General features: G+C 38.3%; 1 protein-coding gene across 2 annotated transcripts in view; it reads right to left on the bottom strand.

Moving 5' to 3' along the window:
• Nucleotides 1-17,669, bottom strand: part of ccdc88b (coiled-coil and HOOK domain protein 88B) — a 67,204-nt gene that overhangs the window by 13,720 nt on the left and 35,815 nt on the right. Inside the window, 7 exon segments of one of the 2 annotated variants that reach the window (NM_001386506.1) lie at nucleotides 454-597; nucleotides 2,183-2,460; nucleotides 3,567-3,728; nucleotides 6,056-6,430; nucleotides 9,999-10,125; nucleotides 12,156-12,496; nucleotides 16,336-16,515. In NM_001386506.1, coding sequence (NP_001373435.1) covers nucleotides 454-597; nucleotides 2,183-2,460; nucleotides 3,567-3,728; nucleotides 6,056-6,430; nucleotides 9,999-10,125; nucleotides 12,156-12,496; nucleotides 16,336-16,515 — 1,607 coding nt within the window. 2 annotated transcript variants of the gene reach the window in all.

Genomic DNA, 17,669 nt, shown 5'->3' with positions numbered 1-17,669 from the left:
AGGTTGAATTAAAAAGTAAAGTCAACTAATCGCTTTTTACAGTGTTTATTACATTTTTTTTGTGTGTGTGTAACTAAAGCTGAATATATATCTTGGTTTGCAGTGAAACTGAGTTTTTTTTTTATCAGTCAAGCCTCTGTCCATTCATCTAGACAACTGATCAAAGCACCACACCACCACTCTTATCCCACTGAACAAAAGCTCCTCCTGGGTTGTGTGCATGTGTTTTTTTTCTCTCATCCTGTTCACCAAAGCAACAAGCTTTACAAATGTTTTTGGCAAGTTGTCACGCCATGCCAACAGCTTCTAGAAACTACAGTGAAGTGACTCACGCTGTGGTGAATCTGGCTGAACCGTCACCTTCACTTCCTCACTCTTTCCCATGAATTTGCTCTGCTGTAACTCCAGCCCAGTGTTGTGGTGGCGGTGAGTGCAATTATAACTATCTCTCACCTTTCATTGTCCATTTTCAGTCTCTCCAGCTCCTTCTCGTTCTCCAGCTGCCCTTGTGTCACTTTCTCCATTTTCTGTCTCTCCACGCGTATCGATTCCTCTGCCTCCTCCAGCTGCGCTTTTCGCTCCAGCAGTTCCTTATATCTAGACAAGTACAGTATTTTAGAGTATTTAGCGAGATTTAAATGAATGTTTCCCTTAAATGAAGCACTAGTTAATGGATAATTAGGTTTTTTCATGATCATGCTTTGTGTGATCTTAATAAACATGACTTTATCAACAACAGACCAATACTATAATACTTATGGTCACACTTTACAATAAGGTTGCATTAGTTAGTTGTTAGTATGTTAGTTAACATGAACTAAAAATGAGCAATTGCACAGCATTTATTAATAACTAACTAATAATGGATTATAAATATCCAATGCTATGCTTATTAACAATATTTAAGTAGTTAATGCACTAATGCACAACAATGAGCAACTTTATTTTCATTAACTAATGTTATCAGACATAATTATTCTGTAATAATTGTAAATACATGAACTTAATTAACCTAATAAAAATGGTTATTATTAATGTATATTTTAACTTTTTATTATTTTTTTATATTTTATAGTATTTTTTACTATTTAACTAATACATGTAAATTTTTTAGATGTCATAAAACTCCAAAAATATATTAATATGTGCTAACTATTTTTTAAAAATTCAATTCATTGTCATTCAGAAAATAAAGGTTATTCAGAATAATTATTTGTGTAAATATTTTATTAGATTGAATTTAAAAATAAATTCTGGAACAAATGGCCAAGACTATACAAAATACTATATATATATATATATATATAATTCATTCATTTTCTTTTCGGCTTAGCCCCTTTATTAATCTAGGGTGGCCAAATCGCTATGAACTGCCTACTAATCCAGCATATGTTTTACGCAGATGCACTTCCAGCTGCAACCTCTGGGAAACCCATAGACTCTCATTCACACACATACGCTACGGACAATTTAGCCTACCCAATTTACTTATAGTGCACATCTTTGGACTTGTGGGGAAAACCGGAGCACCTGGAGGAAACCCAGGCCAACACAGTAAGAGCATGCAAACTTTATACAAAAATGCCAGCTGACCCAGTGGAGGCTCGAACCAGCAACCTTTTTGCTGTGAGGCGATCGTGCAATATATATATATTAGCCCCCTGTTTATTTTTTTCCCCCATTTCTGTTTAACGGAGAGATTTTTTCAACACATTTCTAATCGTAATAGTTTTTATAACTTATTTCTAATAACTGATTTATTTTATCTTTGCCGTGATGACAGTAAATAATATTTTACTAAATATTGTTCAAGATACTAGGATTCAGCTTGAAGTGACATTTAAAGATATAACTAGGTTAATTAGGCAAGTTAGGGTAATTAGGCAAGTCATTGTATTACAGGGGTTTGTTCTGTAGACAATACAAAACTAATTTTGCTTAAGAGGGCTAATAATATTGACCTTAAAAATTTGAATTTATTCTGAAAAAAAAACGAATAAGACTTTCTCCAGAAGAAAAAAATATATAGGAAATACTGTGAAAAATTGCTCTGTTAAAAATCATTTAGTAAATATTTGAAAAAGAAAATAAAAATCACAGGAGGGAGAATAATTTCAACTTCAACTGTAAATAAGTTATTTAATTTAAAATGTATTCTCTACATTTCCTCTAATCATTGTACCTGACTTCAGTGTCTTTACATTGAGCCTCTAGACTGCGATGGCTGCTTTTCAATTGACTGTGCTTGATGAGCAGCTCCTCTAACTCCGCCTCCTGCCTCTGCTGCAGAGCTGTCAATCTCTCATGATCCCGTCTTACTGCCTCCAGCCGCATCACTGACTCCTCCTTCTCCTTAAGCCATGCCCTTGACTCCGCCTCCAGAGCTGCACAGCGCAATTCGCTCTCACTGCAACGTGTTAAAGTCGACGCATGTTCAGCCCTCAGAGACGCCTGCTCCACCTGAGAGAAACAAAAACTGCCTCAAACAACAGAATTTTCATTTCAAATGAAAAAGAAATGTCATCAGTAGTTTACAAAATTACATTTAAAAATGCTCTAAATGACGTAATTTTCATTTTGAATTTTTAATATAATTATAATAATAATTATTCCTTACATTTTTATATAGCGCCACCAGTGTGCAGCATCCATTTAGATGACGCAATGGCAGCCATATTGTGCCAGAAGGTAAGAACTTTCCCAATGATTATTAAATGTATTTGTTGTGGAGTTGCAACGATGAGTCACACACAATGTTGTTACAAAGTTCCCGCACACACACACATACACGCACACAAACACACATGCACGGCAGACACACACAAACAGCGCATGTTTAAATTTGCACTGTTTTTGCACAGCAAATGTGACGGGATATACGTTAATATCCACTGCTGTATGATTATCCATTGTGTTAATGTACGAATAAACCTGATTTACCGTCCACAAACCGGGATTTGTGGAAGCATCTTCGTTTATAATTGTACTGACACTAACTCTTGAACTCATTTGATGATGATTGATGATCACAGAGAGCTGAACAGATCTTTTAATCCCACTTACGCACATCCTGTGTTGTTAATATGAATATACGTATTAGTTTCACAAGGGAGAGCAGGATGTTGCCGCTTGGTATATACATATATTATTAGCATTTAACTATATTAAAGGTCTGAAAACATAGTATATTTTACATTTAAAGTGGCCTTTTATTTTTCCCCAGAAGAACAGTTCCTGTTTGGCCTCTCATGTGAATAAACTAAAACTACAACAATGTGTCAAAACTGATGTTCAGCACTCAGAGAGATCTATCTGAGTGAAAGAAATGTTCAAACAAAGCCCATGTAGTCTGCATGTGCTCATCTGGGTGTAAATAACACGTTTATGAGAGGCCTGTAAAGTATAAAGTGGTGCTCCGTCAACGCTATGACTGAAACAGCACGTCCGCCCACCATAAAAGCTAAAATGGATTTAAACAAATGTCAGTCTCTAAAATACCCTGGTCTTTATTTCAGCATCGAGGGTCCTATCGGAGATCCGCAACCCACACTCAATCAAGCACTCACCTGCAGTTTGGTGTTGAGGGCCTGTAATTTAGCTCCGTTTTCTTGCAGTGAGATGGAGTGGCGCTGCAGGGTGTCCAGCTGCTCTCGAAGCTGAGAGCAGGCCGACTGAGACTGAGTCAGCTGAGAAACCAACACCTCACGCTCTCGCTGCAGCACGGCATTCTGGGATTCAACCACAGGCATGCGTTTCAGACACAGGTGGGTAAAGTGGGATCACATTTCACTCAAGTACAAGTCAAACGAATTAATGGTACAAGTAAGAATACTTTTCTCAATGGAGTCTTTTTACAAGACTGTTATGACGTTTTTAACAGTCATCAGCATCTTAAATCCTTAAAGTTTTTAATATTTAGGGTTTTTTTATGTAAGAACATTTACATGTATTAAACACTACCAAACAAAAGTCCTGTCGCCTATCCAAGTTTTACAACCAACAAATAATATCTTGAATTCAAGTTGATCATTTGGTATCAGAAGTGGCTTATATGAAAGGCAAAGGCCTCTAGATTAAGCTTATTGTACCAAAATAAATAATGAATATGCCTTGATTTTAAATGATTTTATTGGGACAGTAAGGTCTGACTTTGCTTAGACAAAAGTCTTGTCACTTTACATAAATAATGTCCAGTATAGAATATAAAGTTGTGGTGCAGTGGATAAAGAATGAATATTGTGTATGACTGCCATGAGCTTGGAGGACTGCATCCACACATCTCTGCAATTACTCAAATCTCTTACTAATAAAGTCATCTGGAATGCTAAAGAAAGCGTTCATGCAGGACTCCTAGAGTTCATCAAGATTCTTTGGATTCATCTTTAATGCCTCCTCCGTCTTAGTCCAGACATGCTCAATAATGTTCATTTCTGGTGACTGGGCTGGCCAATCCTGGAGCACCTTTTTTGCTTTCAGGATCTTTGATGTGGAGGCTGAAGTATGAGAAGGAGCGCTATCCTGCTGAATAATTTCTCCTTTCCTGTGGTTTGTAATGTAATGGGCAGCACAAATGTCTTCAGGCTGTCAATGTTGACATCCACTCTGCAGGTCCACTCGCATGCCCCCATACTGAATGTAAGCCCAGACCATGATTTTTCCTTCACCAAACTTGAGTGATTTTTGTAAGAATCCTGGGTCCATGTGGGTCATGTGTGCCAGTAGGTCTTCTGCAGTATTTGTGATGATTGGGATGCAGCTCAAAAGGTGATTCAATCAACCTTCTGCCACTTTTCCACATAATCAACTAGAAATCAAGGTATTATTTGTTGATCTTACAATTGAGATGGGAGACAAGAGTTTTGTCAGGTTGTGTAATGAATATATATCATCTATTTGTTAAGAAAAGTTTTCTAAAGCATCAAGAAATATAGCCTAATATATAAAAGGAATAATATATAACCCGAAAGGGTGTCTACAAACCTAAAATATTCCTAAAATATAACCATAAACCTTTTATATCAAATTTAGGTTAGAATTTTTGTGATTTTTCAGAAGCCAAATTATGGTGTAGTTGCATGTTTGTGTAGTAAATAGATTAAAAAGTATAAAATATCTACACAAGCACAGCATAAATACAAAGTTGAGAAATGACTGTATAAAAAGATGTAAAGTTTATCATATAAAAATGTAGATTTCCCTGTATCTGTAAATGTTTGGGGTCAGGTGGACCCCAAGAAACCTAACAATTTTTTTTCCTGGGTTGCTCTAGGGTTAAGAAGGAGTGTAAGTAAGGCCAGTAAAAAATGTGAAAAATGTACTCAACAATGTAACATATGTATAACATTATAATATATGTATAATGTAATGCTAAAATAAAATGCATGTATAATATAGAATGAACAATATGTATGTGTATGCATGTATTATCTAATTATTGAAAATCTCGTGTTTATCATAATTTCAGAGAAGCACATAGCGACGAAAATAAATCGACTGTTATTTAAATATTCATTCATTCATTTTCTTTTCGGCTTAGTCCCTCTATTAATCTGGAGTCCCCACAGCAGAATGAACCACCAACTTATCCAGGATATGTTTTATGCAGCGGATGTCCTTCCAGCTGCAACCCATCTCTGGGAAACATCCATACACACTCAATCTACACTAAGGACAATTTAGCTTACCCAATTCACCTGTACCACATGTCTTTGGACTGTGGGGGAAACCGGAGCTCTCGAGGAAAATCTACGTGAACGCAGGGAGAACATGCAAACTCCCCACAGAAACGCCAACTGACCCAGCTGAGGCTTAAACCAGCGACCTTCTTGCTGTGAGGAGACATCACTACCTACTTGGCCACTGCGTCGCCCCGTTATATAAATATTGATAAATTAAAACATTTAAAAGCTGACACGTGTAAATGTAACAAAGTAAATGTAATGCATTACTTTCCACCTGATTTCAACATGTAAATGCAATCTCAATCTCTGAATGGCGTTTAAATGAAGACACGTATAGAGTGAACATTCAATGAGTGTTTTTCACTTTATCTCACCTCACGCTCTGTGTTTATCAGCCGTTGACTCAGTGCCTCCTGGCCCCCAGCCTCTGCCGTTGTGTGCGGTTGTTTGCTCCTTGTGTTTTCATCATCTTCTCCAGCAGAGATAAAGTCTGCAGGCCTGGAGCTCTGGTTGTGGTTCACCTTATCTGCAGTACTGACAGTGTCCTCCTGGCGGTCTGCAGAATGTCTGTTTGATTCACAACCCTCGACACTCTCTACACGCGAGTCAGGAGGTGATAAAGCAACTTCTGGAGTGGATCTTTGCTGTGATGCCATTTGAAGCCTGGTCTTCAGTTCTTCAAGAGTTTTGTTTAGCTGTGTGATCTGATTGGATAACTCTCGGGACTGGGCGCTCTCATTAGCCAGATCCTGTTTGCGAGTAAAATATTATTATTGTGGAGGAATGGAGGAGTGAACAGCAATGCATGCATAAAAGCATGTCTTAAAGTACTTCTGCTCTCCAGTGATGGGCACATCCTTTAAAAGAGTAATTAGTTATAGTTACTAGTTACTTCTCACAAATAGTAACTCAGTAACATAATTATAAAAGTATCTAATTACCAGGGAAAGTAACTATTGCGTTAATTTAAAAAAAAATCTAATTTGTCAAATGACAATAAAATAAATAATATTGTTATTGGGACAACATGAGAAACAAACATCCAATCAAATTCAACAATTATTCATTCATTCATTTCCTTTTCGGCTTAGTCCCTTTATTAATCAGAGTTCGCCACAGCGGAATGAACCGCCAACTTGACCAGCATATAAGTAGCAGATGCCCTTCCAACCGCAACCTAACACTGGGAACCACCCATACACACCATTGCATTCACACACATACATTGCAGCCAATTTAGCTTATTCAGTTCACCTACACCACATGTCTCTGGACTTGTGAGGAAAAATGGAGCACACGGAGGAAACCCACGCTAACATAGCAAGAACATGCAAACTCTGCACAGAAATGCCAACTGACTCAGCCGAGGCTCGAACCAGTGACTTTCTTGCTGTGAGGCGATTGTGCTACCCACTACGCTCCAAATTCAACATGTCATTATGAATATTATCATTACTACAGTTCCCGTGTAGTTCACGTGCACAGACACACCAATCATGATCACTAGTTGGTTATATGTGTCCAACTACAGCTTCGAACACACACACACACAAACACATACCCCAGAGAAACAGAGGTCCCATGGCTGAGAGAGATGCTGCTAAAAAGTCATTTGTTAAAATGTACTTTTCAAGAGTTCACACTTAGCTATTGCTTAATAATAATAGCACGTTTGGCATGTTGTCCTGGGAGAGAACCGTAAGCTCAGAAATGATTGAGCCCAGGGCTCCCTCCTGGTCAATGAGCATGTGAGGGGGTACGAGTTCCGGTAGTTCTTGAAAGCTCCCCATGGTAAAGGAGGAAAGGTGGAGATGGGGTGGATGGTAGAACTTATCCAGCATATGTTATACACAGCAGACACCCTTACAGCTGTAACCCAGTACCGGGAAACATCCATACTCACTCATTCACACACACACACACACACACACACACACACTCATACACTACGGTCAATTTAGTTTATTCCATTCACTTGTGCACCATGTGTTTGGACTGTTAGGGAAACCGGAGCACCCAAAGGAAACCAACGCCAACACGGGGAGAACATGCAAACTCCACACAGAAATGACAACTGACCCAGTCGGGACTTGACCCAGCAACGTTCTTGCTGTGAGGCAACGGTGCTAACCACTGTGCCACCATGTTGCCCCATTCCATAGTACTTATCTTATAAATACCTATATATAATTTATTTATGTAGTTACATTTATAATTACATTGTTGACCCATCCCTTACCTTAACCCAACCTTAAACCTACCCATATCGCCAAACCTGTCCCTGACCCTACCCGTATCCCACCTTAAGAGCAGCAGAAGTGCTCTTTAGTACATTATAAGCACAGTAGGGGCCGATCACACCCAATGCGATTTTTGCGTTGAGAGGAGCCTTTTTTTAATTGGCCTGCTGCGCCTCACGTTTTTGCCTTGCACGTCTTGTGCACGCAGTTGAAAAAAAAAGTCAACTCTGAGTGGTAAAAGCGTGTTACGTCAGTTGCGTTCATTCTACAATCAAATGAAAGCAGAGGCTGGGTTTTTATGTTGTCAAGACAACAAGGGAGACTTAAAGATGGAAAAGAGACTTGTGGTTGCTGTTCTGAGTTAAACGGAGCTGTATGACTTCAAATCGTGAATTTTACAATATTATCAGATATTAAAGTTATTTTAATATTAACAGCAACACGCTCGCAAAATACCCAGCTGATTTAGTCGTTGCCTAGCGACATAAAAAGGCGCACCGCGCTCCTTTTTTTCTTGTCAACAAGACAAGCCTCGCGTTTTTATAACGTAAATGCACGTTTGGTGTGATCAGCCCCTAAGTACAATGTATTTATATTTTGATGAAATTACCTAGTGGTTAAGGCCACTTAATCTAAAGTGAAACCAAAAATCCTAAATAAAAGAAGATACAATTTTTTTGTCAATATATCACACTATAATGCAAGAAAATTTGATCACAACTTCCATTTCTTGCCATATTTAAAGGGTACCTAGGTTACCCCTTTTTTCAGATTTAATATAAGTCTTTTGCGTCTCTAGAATGTGTATATAAAGTTTCAGATCAAAATACCCATCAGATTTTTCATTATACCTTTTACAAGATGCTGTTTTATACTGATTTCCAGCAGGGGGTGGTTTTGTCGTACTGCGCCTTTAAGCTTTTTCTTTCCCGCCCACTGTTTCTACATGCCTCCTCTCTTAGCTGCGTCAGACAACAGACAGACTTAAAGGAAGAAGGTCTCACGTAGCGTTTGTGAGATACTACAGTAAGAACTAACCTTTACTAATTAGTATTGAGAAGTTGCATTGATGAGTCACACACAATATCGTTACAAAGCGCGCGCGCGCACACACAAAAACACACACACACACACCGCAGATGATACACACACACGCAGGCAGGCAGACAGACAGAGCGCGCTTAGCCTAGTTAAGGCTAACCTCAAGTGGGGATATCTGTTATGCTAATGTACAAAATAAACCTGATTTAACTTCCACAAACGGGGATTGAAGCATCTTCTTTTATAATTGTTCTGACACGCGGCTGTGCTGATGAAGTAAAGCTGAAGTAAAACTCTGTAATTAATTACACACATACTCTGTTTTAAAACACTTTAAACATGTGAAACTTACTCTTAATCACATTTGATGATGCTTGCTGATCCTAGCGAACAGAACAGACCTTTTATTCCCGGTTGCTTTGCGTATGTCTGCCTGGTCTTGTTGACATATACACGCGACTACCGGAACATGTTAATGCGCGCAGCTGTCAATCAATTCGGTGGGCGAGGGGATCGCACACCTACGTAATGGTGCGATCGATTTGAAAACAGCTCCAATTGGCCTTTTTTTTGTAGTTAAATTGAAAAAAAAGGACGGGGTGTGTTCATATCACCCCAGTATGACGGTCTATACACTATACCAACACACAGATCTGTCCAAACAGCTTGAGAAGTAGATTTTTTACCATAGGTGCCCTTTAAAGTCAGTATCTAACCGGCATTACTGAGAACCGACTATCCTCTTCAGGAAAACCTGAGCAATAACAGATTTCATTAATCTCGCAAAGATGCATTTTCAGCACAGCTGTCCGAGGAGGCTAAATCTAATTGCGCTGAGGATTTTCAGATAAGAAAGCAACCCGAAAACAATTACCTGGCTGAAAGGGAATATTCAAAGTGGGCCATTTTGCGAGATCTCAGCTCAATGGGACCTCCAGGCAAACATAATTGCAGAAATATTGTGTGCCGAGGCGCTATAGTAATTGCTTTTATCGTTAAGATCTCGCACACAAACACTTTTGAATACTGCACCGACCTTTGTTAGGGAGTCAATCTGGGCTTTGCTCTCAGCGTTGAGTGAAGCAAGCTGTGTGTTTTCCTTCTGCAGCTCCTCAAACTGCGCGCAGGACTCTCTGAGCTGAGCCAGATCCTGACACATCCGTCTGTGGGCAGATAACAGATGCATTGAACCATGTACATAATATTATTATGCTATTTGTTTTATAGGATCTGAAATAAGTATGAGGACTGGAAAGTTTGGTGTGAAGGGAATAGTGCCCTCAAAACTTAAAACCTATTCATTATCTATTAATCTTTGTGTTATTTAATTTTTTACAACAATAAATTAGAAATAAAATGTAGCAGTTGGCCCATACGACATGTGCACTATACACTGTAAAAAGTGATTATTTACTTTACTTAAAGGGCACCTACGTTACCACTTTTACAAGATGTAAGATAAGCCTTTGGTGTCTCCAGAATGAGTCTGTGAAGTTTCAGCTCAAAATACCCATCAAATTATTTATTATAACCTCCAGAATCTGCGCAGTTTGGTGTCTGAGTACAGTATAGCTTTTTTGTAGACTGTGGTTTTAAATGCAAATGAGCTGTTTCTCCCCGCCCACCGCTCCCACGTGTGTTTCTGCTTCTCCTGTGTTTCGTCAGATAAACAGCAGTCAGTGATAGAGATAGACACAAATGAAGCTGAAATACAGCTCATTAGTCAAAACTACCAAGTAAGTTTATTTCATGTATTTGTGGTGGAGTTTATTCAAGTCTTTTTGAAACGATGAGTCAAACAAAAATGCCGTTTGCCCGACACACACACACATGTGTTTACTTACACCATGCGGATGGGTGATTATAGCTGTTAAGAATTTCAGCCACTTTACTGTCTTTATTAAAAACATGCTCTGATTAAAAAACATTTTAAATTGATAAACATCACAGAGAGTTGGAAAAGATATTTTAATCCCAGTTTCTTTGTAAAAAAAAAATGTTCTGTGGACGTGTCTATGCAAGTTATTATAGAAACATGGCGCCTGTCAATAAATTTCTCCAATGTACCTTGGAACTGTAAAGTTGCTTTAACTTAATTTTTATAATTATGCACAGTTTATTAATTTAAAAAAATTAAGAAAATAGGTTTACTCACTAATTTCAAGTAATCAACTAATAATTTTTACATTGTATTTTCTGAAGCAATATAATAACTTTTTGTGTGAGAAACAGAAAAATATCTACAATTGAGTTCAGTAATATTTCAAATTATGTATTTATTTTATTTCTATTTATTTATTTGAAAATTTGAGTAAAAAGCAATAATACTTTGAAATTATTATATAAAATTATATTATATTATATTATGTTATATTATATTATATTATATTATATTATATTATATTATATTATATTATATTATATTATATTATATTATATTATATTATTCAAGCATAAAATAATATTTGTGCAATTCAAATCAAATAATTCCACATGACCCTTCAGAAATCATACAAATGTGCTAAAAATCTGGTGCTCAAAAACCTTGCATGATGTCAACAATATTGAAAAAACAGCTTTGGAAAAAAATGTCCAAAGTTTTTCTGGGTTTACATGATTTGATAGGTATGGGTTTGAGTAAAATCTTAAAATGTGTTTTGTTCTATTAAAGTCTGGTAATATTTTATCCAGATTTCAAATACAAATTTGCATTTAGATTTTCTTTCCAGAAAATGACAATTTGTCAGAACAGTAAATGTTTTCATTTCTTTTTACGCTTCTGAAGTGAAAACATTGATATTGTGTTGTCTAATAAAATATATAAACATCTACAATAAAAGCAGTTTAAAAATTGTTTAAAACCATTTTAATGTCACTATTATTATCCTGCTTAAGCAATATTTATTTTCCGATTGTCTACAGGACAAACTATCATTATACAGTGACTTCTCTAATTGACCTAGTTAGATCTTTAAATGTGACTTTAAGCTAAATACTAGTATCTTGAAAAACATGTAGTAAAATAGTATGTACTGTTATCATGACAAAGATAAAAAAATAATCAGTTAAAACAAAAATAAATGTGTTGAAAATCTTATTTTCGTTAAACAGAAATTGGGGAAAAAAATATTGTGGAGGGCTAATAATTCAGGTGGGCTAATAATTCTGACCTCAGCTGCACATATGCCTGTACCTGTTGTTTGCCTCCAGGCTGCAGGCCCGCTGGTGGCCATGCTCCAGGGCAGATGATGTGCTCTCCAGCTGCTGTCGGAGTCTGGCCATCTCTCGCTCTCTTTGCCGCAGCTCACGTCGTTGGCTCTCAAGCTCTGCCTGACACGCCTCCTTCTCCTGCTCCAATCGAGAGACTTCCAGCAGCGCTTCCTCCCGCCCCCTGGCCAGAGACTCCGCCTCCACGCCGGACTCTCTGAGCTCAGCCTGCAGTTCTTCTTCATGCCGTTTGGAAGACTCCAGGGTCCGACCCAGTCTTTCCAGATCAGCCTTCAGGTTTTGGTTGATCAGCTCTATTTGATCACCCTACGAGAAAGTGGTTTGCATCATTCAGTCAACAATAGAAAATACACTCACTTTTCTTCGCTGTGCAGTAGTATAAGTAGAGTTCAGTCGGTGTTAATTTAGCAATTTTGTTGATTTAACACTTTTTATACGACTCTATCGTATACATTTTTTTTTTTTTTTCAAAAAGCATCTTGCAATAAGTTTAGCAACTGTTAACGCGTGAATGAAATACAATGAGCAGTAGTGACTTAACTCAGATAAATATCCGGGCACAGTACTATTAGTACAGATTAGCATGTTCCCAAACATCCGGAGAGGCTGGATTGCATTTCTAAGACTGTTCTTTTTCACCAACCTGTTTTCACCAAGTAGGACATATTCCTGGATTAACATTTATGTTGACCCTTTAACAACATTCAAGTCAGCCAATCAGAATTAAGGGATATATTTACCTTTTATGTTTACTTTAGGCATATTCCACTTTGATTTTGGGAATAATTTACAGTTATGGATGGGATTAGGAGTAGAAAATAGGTATGGATTACATTTTCAATCAAAAAATGATGTTTCAGGATCAACATAGATGCTAATCCAGGATCGCATCGTACTTGTCAAATTCATTATGTGCATATTTTTTGGACCCTCTGGATTTTTAGGACCCTGTTGTCCCTGATCCGTCCATCAGGAGGTGGTTTAGGGTAGGTGTTGGGGAGGGTCATAATAAGGGGTCCTAAAGGCTGATTTATACTCGATGTGTTCAATAGTTTGCTTAAGTACACTCGGCGAATGTGACATCATTGCTGCATTTGTGGAGGTTCGTTTTTAAGTGCACGCGAGCCTCGTTACATTTGAGGTAAATATGAATCACTTTGAAGAGATTATGGTGCGGGTAATTAGGCAAGTTATTATATAACGATGGTTTGTTCTGTAGACTCATTCATTCATTTTCTTGTCGGCTTAGTCTCTTTATTAATCAGGGGTCGCCACAGCGGAATGAACCGCCAACTTATCCAGCACATATTTTCTGCAGCGAATGCACTTCCAGCCACAAACCAACACTGGGAAACACCCACATACTCTTGCACACACATACACTACGGCCAATTTAACTTATCAAATTCACCTGTACCTCATGTCTTTGGACTGTGAGGGAAACCCACACCAACACAAGGAAAACATGTAAATTCCACACAGAAACGCCCAACCCGGGCTCAAACCAGCGACCTTATGCTGTGAGGCGACAGCACTACCTACTGCGCCACTGCTTCGCCCCTTGTTCTGTAGACTATTAGGGGGAAAAAATTGCTTAAAGGGGCTAATAAAATTGACCTTAAAATGATGTTTAAAAAATTTAAAACTGCTTTTATTCAAGCCGAAATTAAACAAATAAGACTTTCTCCTGAAGAAAAAATATTATCAGACATACTGTGAAAATTTCCTAAATCTGTTAAACATCATTTGGGAAATATTTGAAAAAGAAAAAATATATAATTCTGATTTCAACTGTAAGTAGAGGACACAAACTAGCCAGACAGTAATGTGTGAATTGTGGAGTGATCCGTTTATCCGTCTGATTTTACGGTTGATTTCTTTAAACCGCCCCCTGTTGTTTTAAAAAAATATCTCAGAAGCGAACACGTCAAGTATAAAAGCCTCGTCCATTTTGCAAGGTGTGTGCACACAGTGGAGATCCTTGATGTGTCACCAGGAAAAGTATAAATCAGCTTTAATGTTCTCCTGAAACTGCAGCCTCACTAGTAGATATTGAATTGTTTATTTGCTGATATCTTGTTGATAACAGGTATAATTGTTGTTCATTTAGAAATCATCCATTCATTTTCTTTTTGTATAGTCCCTTTTATTAATCAGGGGTCGCCACAGCGGAATGAACCGCCAACTAATCCAGTACATATTTTCTGCAGCGAATACACTTCCAGCAACAACCCAACTCTGGGAAACACCCACATACTCTTGCACACACACACACTACGGCCAATTTTGCTTATCCAATTCACCTGTACTGCATGTCTTTGGACTGTGGGGGAAACTCACACCAACATGAGGAGAACATGTAAACTCCACATAGAAACGCCAACTGACCCAGCCCGGGCTCAAACCAGCGTCCTTCTTGTGATTGTGCTACCCACTGCGCCACTGTGCTGCCCCATTTAGGTATCATTAACTACAACTAGGGTTGTAACGGTATGAATTTTTCACGGTATGATAATCGTCTAAAACAATACCACGGTTTGACGGTTTCGCGGTATACGGTATGTTACAAATGTTACAAAATAAAAGAACAGTGAAGCAAATTTGACTTTTTCCAAATAATATATTTTAGTTACTATAAACAACACCACTTACAATGAACAAATAAAAATAAGAAAATAATAAATAATGTGTCAAAGTCCAAATAAAGTCCAAATAAACATGGTGCAAATCCTCAGTAAAAAATAGATATAAATATTTACTATGCTATAAATAGTTACATAACGAAACTAGATTCAATATGGAACATCCTTAGGTTTTATGTGCCAGCATGGATATGGTTGTCTATGGATATGGATATGGTTGTCTGCAATGCAGACAAACAGCTGCATCTTCATTTGCGTCTTTTGAAAACAGCAAGAGCAGCAGTTCGTCTTTGCTGTGTCACTGTTTTGTCATGTTTCTGTGCTGCTGTGCATGCAAAAGTACTTAGTATGAGAATTATTTCATGCAAAACTTTTTTTTTGCGTTTTATTTAGCCGCGCATAAATGTATGCCTTTCTCTCATCCCGTGTTGTTCAAAATGCTTGGTCCACAAACAAAAGTGAAACCTATGCTTATTGGTTGTGATATAGCGAGTTTGAACCAATCTGGGCATGGAGGAGGGACAATGCATCAATGTATCATGTCTGATTTGTCCGGAGACACAGTGACGAGCGTTTCTTTGTCAAATCAGCGTTGTCAAATGTTGATGACGTAACCGCACTGATTCCGGAGCCTCTGAAAGTCCGCGAATGTTATGTGATACAGCACTGGAAAGCTGAGATTCTCTTCTTTATGCCAATCTTTGAATTGTATGAATCGGATCAGCGGATCAAAAGTTATTAAACATTTAAGAGCAATACTTATTTTTAGCCGCGGGCGGCTGTCTCGGTCTTTAAGGGTTAAAACCGTTGATATGCAATTGTTCATGGTATGATAATCGTGCACGTTCAAATCGTGGTAAACCGTCATACCGGTATATTGTTACAACCCTAACTACAACACAGTGCTATAACTGAATATATTTCAAATGTTTGGCCAATCAACTAGTGAAAACTCATTCATTATTTTGTATGTTACATAAAGATGCAGTTATGATTTGCGATTATGTATTGACGTCATCACACAATGAAATCACAGCATCATTTAGCAACTTTTAGCAATAATTTGTTTCACCTTTAGCTACTTACTCTAAAAAATTAGATGGCAACAGTGAAAAAATATACAGGGGGACTAATAATTCTGACTTTAACTGTACATTTATATTGACTTATTCAAGTGCACAAATTTTTCATGTTGCTCTTTTGTCCACTTTCCATCTTGACAGCTTTAGTTCTCATTAAACTTTAATTGCACAGATCCTCTTTTGTTTTACACATAACAAAGAAAGGATGACAGAACTGTGAACTGCCACTTTAAAGACCAATTAGCAACTATTGGCACCTCATTACTGTTCCCCCACGCTGATGCTCTGCCCATTGTGTGTGTGTTTTTTTATGATATCCACTCATTGTTCCAGCATAATTTTAATGTAGGCACCATTAATCTCCAAGTTTCCCCCAGTCATGTAATCTATATCTTTTAGTGGAGCAAATAGGCGGCCTCACCTTGCGCACCGCGGCCCTGAGTGAATCTACAGAGCCTCTGAGAGTCTCTTTTTCCCGCTCCAGTGCTGCTCGCTCGTCCTCTAATTGAGCGATTATTGCAGCCTGCATCTTCTGGAGCTCCTCCTGACTGTGCAGACGAATCAGCTCCTCCTCCTTCTGCATAGATTCACCCTGCAGCACCTGCCCCGATATAAACACATTAAGCAGTTATTTAGCCGACGCTTTTTTTATCCAAAGCAAATCAAAGTGCATTTACATGGGTTTATACAATGCATCCGGAAAGTATTCATAGCGCTTTACTTTTTCCACATTTTTTATGTTACAGCCTTATTCCAAAGTAGATTAAATTCATTTATTTCCTCAAAATTCTACACACAATATCCCATAATTACAATGTGAAAAAAATAACATGTACATCAGTATTCACAGCCTTTGCCTAATACTTCGTTGATGCACCCTTGGCAGTAATTACAGCCTCAAGTCTTTTTGAATGTGATGCCACAAGCTTGGCACACCTGTCTTTGGGAATTGTTGCCCATTTCTCTTTGCAGTTCCTCTCAAGCTCTATCAGGTTGGATGGGAAGCGATGGTTCATTTTCAGATCTCTCCAGAGATGTTCAATAGGATTTAGCTCTGGGCTCTGGCTGGGCCACTCAAGGACATTCACCGAGTTGTTGTGAAGCCACTCCATTGATATTTTGGTGGTGTGCTTTAGGTCATTGTCTTGCTGGAAGATGAACCATCGCCCCAGTCTGAGGTCAAGAGCACTCTGAAGCAGGTTTTTATTCAGGATGTTTCTGTGCATTGCTGCATTCATCTTTCCCTCTATCCTGACTAGTCTTCCGGTTCCTGCTGCTGAAAAACATCCCCACAGCATGATGCTGCCATCACCATGCTTCACTGTAGTGATGGTATTAGCCTGGTGATGAGCACTGCCTGGTTTTCTTCAAACGTAACACCTGGCATTCACTCCAAAGAGTAAAATTTTAGTCTCATCAGACCAGAGAATTTTGTTTCTTGTGGTCTGAGAGTCCTTCAGATGCCTTTTGGCAACTTCTAGGTGGGGAGTGGCTTCCGTCAGGCCACTGTACCATACAGGCCTGATTGGTGGATTGCTGCACAGATGGTTGTCCTTCTGTAAGGTTCTCCTCTCTCCACAGAAGAGCGCTGGAGCTCAGACAGAGTGAACATCGGGTTATTGACCACCCCGCTGACTAAGGCCCTTCCCCCCTGATCACTCAGCTTAAATGGCTGGCCAGCTCTAGGAAGAGTCCTGGTTGTTCCAAACATCTTCCACTTACGGATGATGGAGGCCGCTGTGCTCATTGGAAAAA

The sequence above is a fragment of the Danio rerio genome, chromosome 14 (genome assembly GCF_052040795.2).
Source record: "Danio rerio strain M-AB ecotype USA chromosome 14, GRCz13ab, whole genome shotgun sequence".
Lineage (NCBI taxonomy): Eukaryota > Metazoa > Chordata > Actinopteri > Cypriniformes > Danionidae > Danio > Danio rerio.
The sequence above is the reverse complement of the archived record's forward strand: the minus strand, read 5'-3'. Positions and strand labels throughout refer to the sequence as shown.